Source organism: Rhineura floridana, chromosome 3 (genome assembly GCF_030035675.1).
Source record: "Rhineura floridana isolate rRhiFlo1 chromosome 3, rRhiFlo1.hap2, whole genome shotgun sequence".
NCBI lineage: Eukaryota > Metazoa > Chordata > Lepidosauria > Squamata > Rhineuridae > Rhineura > Rhineura floridana.
In genome coordinates this window covers 122,632,233-122,644,963 of record NC_084482.1, presented here as the reverse complement: position 1 = coordinate 122,644,963, position 12,731 = coordinate 122,632,233, and the positions used below count along the sequence as shown (strand labels likewise).

The following is a 12,731-nucleotide window of genomic DNA, read 5'->3' as shown; positions in this document are numbered from 1 at the left end:
CGAGCATAGCTTCTCAAAATTGAAGCTCATTAAAACATACTTGCAATCTGTCATGGCAGATGAGAAGCTTACATCACTTGCTATCCTATCCATCGATAATCACATTGCTCAAAACCTTGATCTCTCAGCCAGTGTACTAGTTTCCTCAAGCCAAAGCTTGAAAAGCCACATTCTGAGCAGTGGCAGTGTACTGTGCAACACAGCAGAACTAACACAGGTTTTACTTTTAATATTTTTTGGTTTGTAGTAGTTTCTATCTTTTGGTAAGCATTTTTTTTATTTTCAAATGTCCATTATTTTTATCTTTAAAAAATAATGATGAAACGTTATCCAGCTGACCTCTTACACTTTTTGGCTTTATCTTATTATTTGTATAGTGTTCGAAGTGCTCAGTAGAGTTGCCTCAAAGTACAGTTGTGTTCCACAGATTTTTACCTAGCACAAATGAGATAAAGGTGGAAATTGCAAAATAAAGATACTTTGAAGAAAGATCATGTTCTACCCTGACAACTTGTAGAACTTTGAAATAAAAAAGCTTAGACACTTGTTTTTTGCCACCCTAGGTCACTACAGACATGTTAAAAAAAAATACAGCCACTGAGCTCAGCTTGGTGGCCTCCCAGCTCACCCACACCTAAGACTGGCATGGTTAAAGGGGGCTGAGTTGGGTGGGAGTCAGTTTACAAGATTACTAATTTGAATCATTTTCATTTTGGACTTCAGTGTGCTGTGATTTTATTTTTAATTGTCTCTTGCGTAAACACTGCCTGTTGTTAGTTTTGGGTAATTGTCACTGAAACTCCTGCTTAAAAGTTTTGAACACTTACCCCATATCACATGTTTAGTGTTGGTAGCACAGTAAGACTGCAACAGTATTTTAGGGGAACCATTGTTGGGATGACTAGAATAGCATTTTAAAATTTGACTTGGGGCTCCCTGTTTACATGTTCTGAAATCTAAGTTGGACCCAGCAACGTGCCTTTCCTATATAGGCCATTTGCTCTTAAGCATGTGCAGAGTGCTTTTGCTTTCCATTGGGCATTAGCAATCAGCATTTTTGTTGTTGCTACTATGGGGATTGTAGAATTACACACTGCTGACAGTACCATTTCCCTACCTCCATGGTCTTTACGGTAATATTTTTACCACTGAATTTTGTAAGCTCTAGGATCCCTTTCAGCTAAAGAGCAGCATAATTTTTTAAAATAAAAATAATGTTGTTCCATGCCAGTATCACATCTAGTGATTGTGATTTTTTTCAAGCACAGATGAAATTATTTGAGAGGCTTGCAGAAATTTTGACTTGTGCAATAACAGTACAAAATGGAGACGTTTGTAATCTATAACATAAAAATAACAAATTAAGAAATGGAAACTGTCACATTCCATATAACTTAGGATAAATTACCATTGTAGCTTTAAACAGGACAGCAAATGGACCAGTTTCCTGTCTCTCTGGTATTCAGCACCTGATTTCATGGGAGATGGAAATGGATGCTTGTATGAAATGTAGTGACAGCCACCATGACGTAGTGGTTTGAGTGTTGGACTATGACCTGAGAGACCAGGGTTTGAATCCCCACACAGCCATGAAGCTCACTGGGTGACCTTGGGCCCATCACTGCCTCTCAGCCTCAAGGCAATGGTAAACCACCTCTGAATACTGCTTACCATGAAAACCATATTCATAGGGTTGCTATAAGTCAGAATCAACTTGAAGGCAGTTCATTTCATTTTTCCATGAAATATAGTCATACAAAAAAAAAAAGATCTGATAGTTCTCTGTTGTCTCTCTGGCAGAGTGAATCTCAGGTTGATTTTATCAATTTGTATTTGCATATCAAAAACTTTCTTCAGCAAAGACAGCCAGTGTTATATCTATAAATAGAAAAATAGTAGATGCATGTAAAATCAAAAGCATGCAAAGTTGGCTTGGGTAGGAAAATCTCAACAAGGTTTTCTGAATAACTGGGGAGGATTGTGTAGATGACACATGATAAAATTATGTTAGCCACTTGCTTCTGCTTTGCATTCATGAGCATAAAAATCCCAATTTTAATGGGTCAAACCAGCAAATAAACTGTCAGGATGAGGGCTAAGGATTACTGAGCTGCTACAACATCATAGTCTGTAGCATTGTGTTGGGACCTGAGAGGTTTGTAGCAACGCAACTATGTGGGCTGGCATCACAATACCAAAACCATCCACAATCTCCAAATGCAATTGAGGGTATTGCACTGGTAATGTGGCACAAAAACAGGCAGGAATGGGAGGTAATAGAGCAGACAAAATATGGCTATGCTAGACAGTTCATCCACCAGTCCTAAAGCCCTGATACGCAGGCTTCTGATGAATTCAAAATTAAAATTTGGTGTCCCCAAGGATTTGGGGGAGGGCTCCTACTTGACTTCCCAGAATCCACCATAGATTCAGAAATGGGCCAAGGCCTCTCTGCTAGACTACCTCAGTGATTACCTGGACTGACTAGTATATATTTTTTTAAAGTCCCACGCAGGACCTCCTACCTGTAAATCATCGTTTTTCCATTTCATTTACAATATTGACTGTGCTCATACCATTCCAATAGATTGCCCAAAACAGCTTTATGTCAGTACCTCTTTCCTAGAACACTATTCCTGTCACGACTTTTAGCAATTTCTCATAATACTGGCACAAGTACCCTATATGTAGTTTAGCTAGCTCAGAAGTTTTTTAATTTTAATTTACTGATTTCAGGGTTAGGTATCGATTTTGAGACCTCTGGTGGGTCTGTTTTAGGGTCCACAGGAACCTAGGAACAAAGAGGTAGATAGTGGTTCAGTGTGAGGTCAACCATGGTTTGCTGGATTGCATGTCTGGGATGGTGGTATCATGTTTTGATGACCATATGTCTATCTGAAAGGCAAAATTCAGAAGATGATCTAAAGGAGTGTTGCTCTGCCTCTTGTCCTTTGTGTTATGGAACTGGGCAGGGTTCTCTTTACTCTCCCATACTGTCTAACAGCTACATGAAACTACTGGATGAGGTTCTTCATGGATCTGAGTTGAGGTGTCCTCAGTATATAGATGATTTCCAATTCTTCTACTCTTTTTCTTTTGATCCTGCTGCAGCACTGGATTTCCCAAATGTGCTTGGAATCAGTAACAGACTGATAAATTGAAGTTCTACTGGCAAAAGAATGAGATTGTTGTGGGTAGTTGAACTAGTTCTGGGTGCCCCTCCCCAAGATCAAAGTTGCAACTTGGGGATCTTTCTAGATTATGTTAGAAAACAATTGTTATGGTCAGTGCTATATTATTCTCAAATACAGAATGAAACTATGTATAAGTAGATCTAGAGAAGTATGGTTTCTTGGATGTCACATTTCTCACAACAGAAGGGTAGCACAAACACACAGTATCTAGTTCTGATAATCTTGAGAAGAAACTAAGTACACTTAGATCCTGAGATACCGGGTGGTTTGAATTCAACTGTCACAAGATGTGGCTGCAGAATCATAGTAGTGTTGGAAGGGGCTTATAAGGCCATCGAGTCCAACCCCTGCTCAATGCAGGAATCTAAATCAAAGCATTCCCCACAGATGGCTGTCCAGCTGCCTCCTGAAGGCCTCCAATGTCGGAGAGCCCACTACCTCTCTAGGTAGCCACTAGTTTATTGGATGATTTAAAAAATTCCTTCTGTTGTGTTTAGGTTACATCCACCTTGTCCAGAGAGGAAGATAGTGAATCATGCATTGGTATCTTGACATGTAGCCATTAGATCCATGCCATTGGATCAAAGCTTTTTTCTGTCAAGATTGTGTGTTGATCGTTGTGTGCCGATCTCCCCACATAAAACAAATTCACGCACAGGCATCTTCCAACCAAATCTTGGAAGACGATCTTACTTGGCCACGAGTGATCGCCAATGATGAGACCTGAATTGTGAAACAATCTTACTTTACATGAAGATGATAAGGCTTTTTGAAAACCAGCTATCATTTTGCTAGGAGTGGGACCTGAGAAAAAGATTTTTGGAGTGCAGCTCAATTTTATCATTTAATTCATTTGAGCAATAGCCATAGTATTTAAAAACAAAACAAAACAAAAAAACTCCAGCAGGTTATTATTAGGGAAGGGACCACAGCTTAGTTGTAAAGCATATGCTTTGCATGCAGAAGGTCCCTCATTCAATCCATGGCACCTGCAGTTAAAATAATAAAGTAGGTCATATGAAACACCTCTGCTGGAGATACTGGACAATCACAGCCATTCCAAATAGACAATGCTGGGCTAGAGGCACAAATATTCTGACCTGGTATATGACAGCATCTTCCATACCATCCTTTTTCAGGTCCTGCTGCCAGGTCCAGAAAGGCAGCTACTGTTCCATGGATATAGGAGAAACTGACATGTAGCAATTTCTGGCAACCTCCAAGAGTGGCACAAGTGCCAGTGGCGTCACTAGGGTTGGTGTCACCTGGTACCTGGGAATGCCAGCGCGCCTCCCTCGCCCTGCTGACGCTGCTCCCGGTCTTGCCCGCCCGCCTGCCTGCGAGGAGGAGTTGGCTGCTCTGACACCGACCCGGAGCACTTCTTGGCTCCTTTGCCGGGCAACGGCGTGGGCGCCCTGCCCCGCAACAGGGCAGCTCTGGGTGTCACCCCCCTCATGGTGTCACCCGGGTGTGGTCCGCACTCCCCGCACCCCGCTAGTGACGCCACTGACAAGTGCTCTCTATGTAATCTTGCTCCCACTAAGTGTAGACTGATGTACAGATAGTATGCCTTCAGAAGTGGAGTTCTTGGAAATCAACAGGCATATTTTGTTATGTTTGGGGCCAGAAAGGAAGTTTTGGGGACTTAGATTTAGGATTTTAGGCTTCAATCCTAAATGGACTTAGTGAGTGAGCCCTGTTGGATACAGTAAGCCTTCTTAGTAAATATGCATACATTTATACTGTGAATTCAGGGTGATATAGTCCCATGGAGACTGTGAAGACCTCTCCAAACGTGCTGAATAGACAAAATGGCAAAGAAACATACAGTTATATACACTGGGGGGGGGGAATCCTAACCACATAATAAAGAGATGGGTTCTACACTGGCTGTGAATAAGCAGGAAAGACATCTTGGGATTGTGATAAAACACTTGCCAGAAATGATCAATCCAGTGTGCTCTGGCCATGAAAAGGCTACATTAGGACTTACCAAGAAGGGAACTGAAAATATCACAGTGTTGTATCAATTTATTTTCCGTTCTTCTCACACCTGGGGTACTGATCACCACCTCAAAAAGAATATCCAAAAGGGAAAAGGCTCAGAAAAGAACTAAAAAGATTAGAAGTTGGAGCACCTCTAAGGCAAGGCTGAGGTGGCTGGAGATTTTTAGTTCAGAAAAAAGAAGTGTGGTGTGGCACAACAGAAACTTAGAAGCCTACGAGCAGAATTGAAAGAGTAGAGAAAATACCCTCTCCCACAATAGTAGTTGCAGAGGTCACCCAGTGAAACCGACCACCAACAGGTTCAGGAAAGATAAAATAAAAGTTGTTTCATATTCACAATATGGATTCTTTTCAACTTGCTTTAGATAACTTTCAAAAAAGGGATAAAACACATTTATAGAGGTCTTGATGACTCCATCTTCAGAGACATTATACATCCAAGTACCAGATTCAGCAGACAAACAACATAAGGCCTTCATGCCCTGCTTGTGATCTTCCCAGAGGCATTTGACTGGCTGCTGTTGGAAAGGGTGCTGATGAACTGATGGATGTTTGATCTAAACTAGCAAGCGAATTCTTAAGCCAGATTCCCTCTCTCATTGCTCCTGCTGGGTTTCCTTAACCCATTTCTCTCCTCCAATCATCACACCACTGTAAAAATAAATAAATCCAAATGCTATAAGAATCCAGATAAAAGGGTTAGAATTAAAGCCTACAAAAGGTCTCAATAGATGCTTTCCTCATTCAGCTACTAATAATTCACCATGTATAATCATGTGGCACCCTGAATCACTATCATTAAGCCTATGCAACCTGAGGTGAATACCAGGTTTCTTACCAACCAATACCATTGTTAGCAGCAACCAGATCTTCTAGTAGTGAAGGAGCAAGTAGTGAGCAGGATGGGAAATCTGTGGCCCTCCAGATGATGTTAGGCTACAACTCCTACCAGCCCCAATCAACATGGCCAATGATCAGGGATGATGGGAGCTGTAGTCCAATACCGCCTGCAGGGCTAGAGGGTCCCCATCCCTGATGTAGCATAATCTTTCATACTAGTGAAGGGTTTTCCTATTTCCATCCTGCCTATTGGATGCCTGGTTGAAGGTAGGTGCTCTGATGAGAAATGGGTTGGCTTCTATCCATCCCTGCCTCCCATTTCTCCCCCACCCTATCGTTACAGCATGTTAACACAGTCTAATAAACATTGTACTGGGAGACCTGCCCTCCACTTCAAGCTAGCAATGTACCTGGTAGGTGGCCTTAGACAAGTTAATCAGTTTCTTCAATTCTTCAGTAATGACTTGCCTTACTAGGCATTGTAAGGATGAATGCACTAAGTCTTCCAAACTGCTAAATGCCACAAATTACAAATAATCTCCCATTCATTAATTATGTGGATGCCTGAAGTAAACAGAGTTCCAGGAGATAAGAGAGGCCCCTCTGCGCCGTGCCTAGAAATCAACAGAACTTAATCCTGATGTGCATTTAGGGTTGGAGTCCAAAGCTGTAAAGTACCCACCACGTTTCAGCAGGGCAGATACGTTCCTGACAAAATGAAAACAGGATGCAAATTTATGGAGGTGGGCAATTTGGGTCAAGCACCCGAAGGGATTGCAAGGGTTGTTGTGGCCCACATAGATTCTCAGTACCAGCAGCTACTCTGGGTCCAAATCAGTTTCAGACCAGAGAAAAGACACACACCCCAGTTCCTAAGTGCTAGCCATAGGCAGCAATTACACAGCACACACAGCCACTGTGTCCAAATGTCAGTTTATCTTTCAGCACGAAAGATTTCACAGTATCAAAAAGTAAATAATTAAATAGAAACCCAGAAAAGCTGATCTTCCTGTAGTCAGTGGCATGGTATGGCCCGAGGCCTCTGAAATACAGGATGGCCATCATCCCCAAAAATAGAGAGAGCCTGGGTAGCACCAGAAATCAGGGTCAGAGACCCAACACAGCCCAGTCACTGCTGCAGTTAGATTTGCCAAGTGCATGCAACAAATGATCAGGGATGTGTGCATTCATAACTCCCCAGCTGAAGGAAGAAGGGCAATTCAGTGACCACCCTCTGCACTTCAGCTGAGACAACAGGAAACCAAATGCAAATACACTGCTTGGTCTGGCAGACTAGTCAGTATCATGTAAAGGAAGATGATTATCCTAATTGGGCTACTGGAGCGATCATAATCCATGGATGGCAGAGCAACATTCAGGGGCCCAACTAAGTCTGGTAGATTTCAAACTGACTTTTGCCTTGGTTGTTAGGGGAAAGGTGCCAGTCAGACTCACGGGACCAATCGCAAAGGAACAAGGTAACACAACAGTAGGACTGTTCTCCTTTAGTAAGGAACACTCAACCAGTGGCTATCCTCATAGTCCTGCTCATCCTGAAATGGAAAAGGGTTTTGTCACTGATACTTTCTTCAGATGTGATTATGATCCTTTTACCAGCACAAGAACCAAAAAGTCATAGGGCTTTGTTGAGGCAGCTGTAGAGCTGTATGACTCCAGAGTCCACTTCTGCTAGCACAGCCAGTTTGCTATGAGGTCACAGATACTTAGAAATGCTTGGGCTGTCACTCCTCACCATCGTTAGGGCTACTGGAGTGATGCACTGTGGGATGCTCTGTTGAGGGGAAGAAACAAGTCCTTAAGGTTTAGATCTGTTGACAGGTGATTAGAAAAGGGATACCAGTCAAAGGATGGCAGGCTTTCAGTGGAGGAGGTGGAATGGAATCATGCTCCAACTGAGCCAATCTGCAGCATTACTTGCAACTAGGGCTGCTGTATACAAGAGGACTTTCCCATGTGGATATCACTTTCCTGTAGGAAATAACATATTCATGGTCATGTGTGAGGAGCACAAACATATTTATTTTGTTGCAGGAGTCTGCAGCCAAATTGGTGGTGTCCTGCTAGGTGTAATCATGGCGAAACAGACAGGCGTGCACTCATCATACATGGACAGTGTGGACCGAGTTGCCTACACTGAAGTGATATCGGCACAGGAAAGCTGTCAGTCTTACGTGAAGGACCATAAGCTCCTATGGAGCACTTACAAATTCTTGGATTGAACTCCATTGCTCTGGAAGCAAAGGAAAACACTGACTGTCACTGGGGCAGAGGCACCATATTTGAGCAGACACGGCAAAACTACACTGCTGCACACAGCATTTCACTCGAGAGAACATTCCCTGAGAAGCCAAGGATTGAATGACTTGTGCAGTTTCCAGGAGATTGAAGAGAGCTGTATCATTTCCCCCTCCCCCCAAAAAAGCTCTGCCACCCAACTGTGCAAGGACCTGATAAGGTTCTCATATCAGAGACCAACATCCCTATGGCAGCTTCGCGTGCGCCCATTGCCCTTCTGTGAACCATGCGTGGAATGTGTGAGAGGTTCTATGCCAAGTGTAGCTGGGTTGGTGTAACTGCCCATCTCCACCAAGGGAGCCATTCCCGCCTCCCCCGGGGACCAGAAAAGCCAGAACAAACAACAGAAAAGTTGGGTTTTTTAAATAAAATAAAAAATTAAAAAGTCCTTTATTGGGTGCAGCCTGGTCCCTGTGCCACGCTGGGCCTTGGCCGATGAAGACTGCCCCTGGGCTTGGGGCGGCTCAGTCAGCATCTCCCCGAACGTCGAACACTTAGAGGTGAGGGACAAAGGGGCTGTCCAGGCCTTGCCTAGAGGCTAGGAGTAGGAGCCCCATGGGGAGGGGAAAGGGAGGAGGACGAAGGGTCTGTCAAGTCAAGTGTCTGTCTATGGGTCTGGGGAAGGGGAGGCGAGGTGTGGGGCCCTGCACATATACCAGGGGTGCACCGCACACCTCACTGAGCTGCACTCGAAGTGGTTTTCTTCAGGGTGAAATTGGTCCAGTTCACAGCCACTTTCTGCCGGGTCTGCTTGGCTGAGTCCAGGCAAAACCTGCAAATACAGAAAAAACAGTGAGGGAATGATGGGGCTGGACACTTGTGATGTTCCTCTATTAGTGTATATATGGTAAGTGCTGTTTGTATAGGAGATACATGGTAAGTGGAATGAAAGAGGAGGGGGGAGTGAATGGGCAGTAGAATGCTGGATGATTGGCTGAATGTTTAAAATGGCTGACAGTATAAATGGAAGGATGTCAGGTAAATCTGGGTGGATGTGAGGTGGAAGGTGGATGTGAGGTGGAAGGTGGACGGTGGAAGTTAGTGGGTTGTTTTGGTGGGTTTTTGAGAGGAGATTGTGTAGAGAGTTGGTGGGTTTATGAGAGGAGAGTGTGGAGTTCGGATTTATACTAAGACCAGTACCTCAGGAATAGATGAAACCATATGCTTAAGTGCCTTTTAAAGTAATCTTGTTATCTTTGTTATTTAATAAATATATTTGGTTTACCAAAGGCCTGATCCTTGGCTGGGGTTTCACAGACCAGAAGGGAGGGTAAGGTAAATACCAAGGCTGAAGAGTGACAAATGGTGGCAGCAGGGAAGGGAAGAATAACACCACAAGTATTCAGAGCAAACCAGAATTATCTGCATTGATACAAAGGGAGTGGGACAGCTTGAGCATGCAGTCACAGAGGTAACCTGATTGAGAGAGACTCAGGCAGAGTCTCTGGGGATACTGGTTATAGAACGTGACTGGTGGTGCTGCCTAGCAGGGGGATCTGGTGAGGTCTATGCTAGAGCGGAGAGAGAAACCATAAAAAGGACGGTCCGGACTGGTGGAGTCCCTGGTGGTGCCTAGTGACAGGCAGTAGCCACGAGCAGGTAGTAACCTGACAGGGAGAGCCAGGGAAGGACCATCACAACACTCATTTCACACTCGCTCACAAGCTGGCTGTCTCCTCTGACCTTCCCCATGCTCCCTCACTGAACTGTTCCAACTATTTAGAATGGAATATCCACATTCTGGGTGTTGTTTTGTGGGTGTATTATGCAACATATCATTGACGCAATAATAGTGAATGCATGAAAAGGATGTCTGGAGGGCCCTCTAATGCTTATGAAGGGTTAGTAATACAACAGCACCAGGCAGAGCCACTTCTGTGAATAAATGAAAAGATCTGTTGGAAAGCATGTTGCAGGACAGAAGCAAGATCTTGTTAGCAGGAAGGAGCAGTGCAGGGAAGTTGCGGATGAACTGCTAAGTCAGACTCAGAGGTATGGGAATTAAGGGACAAGGAACACAGTGTGGTACAGCTGAAAGGGGGCAGCGCAGCCAGTGAGCTAAGAAGTAAACTCTTACAGGAACAAGCACCTTGAAGGCGCCTACAGAGGATGCAAGGATGAGGAAAGGTGGAGCTAATGAAACAGAATGACTGCAGGAAAATTCAGGAAAGAAAAGGGTGCTGTTTGCAGCACAGAAGCAGAGGAGGTGAGATTTTTGAAGGTTAGGAGACTATTTTATTTATTTAAAAGCATTTATATACCACTTAATATTTCAAAAATCTCTAGGGCAGGTAGCACATCAAAGGGGCCAGTGTTGAGGGTATATTTGGTGATTTCTTCTAGCCAAAGAGAAGTGAATGTCTTGATTAGGAAGCTCAGAGAGGGTATGGCACTGGCCTCCTTGCAGAAGGGAGATGGGAGACCACTTCTGAAGAAAAGCTTTCTGGACCCAAACTAGCAGGTCACTGTCAATCTCTTTCTCGGCAAGGTGTTTGAGCATGTGGGAACACCACATCTTCAGATTTTCCTGGACTACACAGATTGTTTAGAACTATTTCAATATGGCTTCTGGGTCAGTTCCAGAATTGACACTGCCTTGGTTGCTTTGGTGTGCAACCACTAATGGAAGAATGTGACTCACAGCTGTCCTGGACCTCCCTATAGCTTTTGATAACACTGACTACAGTATCCTTCTGGATTGTCTAGAATTGTTTTGCGGGGGGGGTAGGTGGGGGGAATACTTAAATGGTTCTGTTTGGCAGGAAGAAGGTGGTGCTTAAGGACTACTGCTCCATCCCATGGCACTTGTTCTGCAGGTACTTGTTCTGCAGAGATCTCTGTTTAACATCTACATAAAACCACGGGGAATTTGGAGCAAGGCAGCTTCAGCTCTACTTCTGTGTTTCAACTAATCCAGATGCAGTGGATTTCCTCATCAGGTGTCTAGAGTCAGTAATGGGCCCAATAAGGGCTACCAAAATGAAGTTCAATCCAGACAAAACTGAAGTGCTCTTGGCAGAGGATATGATAAGTCATGGAGATGGTATTCAATTTCTTCTGGATGGGGCTGAACTCCCTCTTTAAGGATCAGCTTTGCAACTTGGGGGAGCTTTTTACATCCAGCTTTACTCAAGGAAACCTCTGTGGCTAAAAGTGCCTTTCACCACCTTCAGTTGATATGCCAGCTGTGGCTTCTCCTAGAAAACTAGGAGAGTTATCCATGAATTTAATGCCCAGGACTACTGCAAAACGTGTGAGGTTTATAACAAAAAGCATTAGGAAACTGCAATTGGTTCAGGAGAACACATTGGTCAGGTTGTTTAACGAGTGTTCCCATCGTGTTTATAGTATTTTGCTCGTGTTAAAAGTTCTGGGCATAATTCAAATTGCTAGTTTTGACTAATAAAGCCTTAACAATAGAGACCAAGGCACTTGAAGGACTACTTTTTCTGGTATGAACCCATCCACGTACTGACATAATCTACCTGAGGCCTTGCTCAAAGGTGTCCCCACCTTTAGAGATGAGATGGGGGAGGAGGTACTAGACATAGGGACTTTTCTCTTGTGACATGTAGAATGCCCTCACCAAATATATTCTCCTGGCATCTACTTTGGCTTCTTTGGGGTTCTACATGAAAAGCTGTTATTTAAAAACCTCTTGGTGGATTTAATTGTGGACAGCTGTTGGTCTGCAGTATCTCTTTAGTGCTGCTGTCTTTTGAACAGATATCTGTACTGTATTTTAATTTGTTTTTGGTTTGCAGAGGTTTATAATTTATATAAGCTGCCTTGAATTTCAATTTGATGGAAAGGTAGGGTAATTTTTTAAAATACAAAATAATTGCCCATGGTCATTATAATAGCAGCAGCCTGCCCAGTACCCTCCTACCCATAATACACTGGACCAGGATTCCCCCTCTCCAACATGTGGATGGATGACACACATCTGCCCACCATAACATCACATGATGGGGCACTGCACAGCCTGTATGTGTTTACAACAATACACCCCCAGCAATTTTCAAATCATGTGGAAGAAACAAAGACACACTTTTCCATCCTGCCTGAGAGCTAGTCTCACCTGTGCATGGCAGAAACTGGGAGCCACTGTCAGCCCAAGGGCCACATTCCCTTCCAGGCAGCCTCCCAGAGGCCACATAGCAATGGTGGGTGGGACCAGAGGCAAAAGTGGACAGATCAATGGATGTGAATTTTACCCCTGTACAGTAAGAAAGTTTCTACACACATTCACACACCCTTCTCTATCCTCTGAGCAAGTTAGAAAGAGGCATTATCAGAGTTGAAGGCACATTCCAGCCAGACAAAAACACTCAAGGAAAGGGCAAAGGCGGGCCAGTGAGGAATATGGCCTGA

At 43.8% G+C, this 12,731-nt stretch overlaps 1 protein-coding gene across 4 annotated transcripts in view; it reads right to left on the bottom strand.

Moving 5' to 3' along the window:
- Positions 1 to 8,730: 8,730 nt before the first annotated feature.
- FAM193B (family with sequence similarity 193 member B) overlaps positions 8,731 to 12,731 on the bottom strand; it is a 36,130-nt gene continuing 32,129 nt past the window's right edge. For all 4 annotated transcript variants that reach the window (XM_061617612.1, XM_061617609.1, XM_061617610.1 and 1 more), the window contains one exon: positions 8,731 to 9,129. In XM_061617612.1, coding sequence (XP_061473596.1) covers positions 9,033 to 9,129 — 97 coding nt within the window. In that variant the 3' untranslated portion in view covers positions 8,731 to 9,032. The remainder of the gene's footprint in view (positions 9,130 to 12,731) is intronic.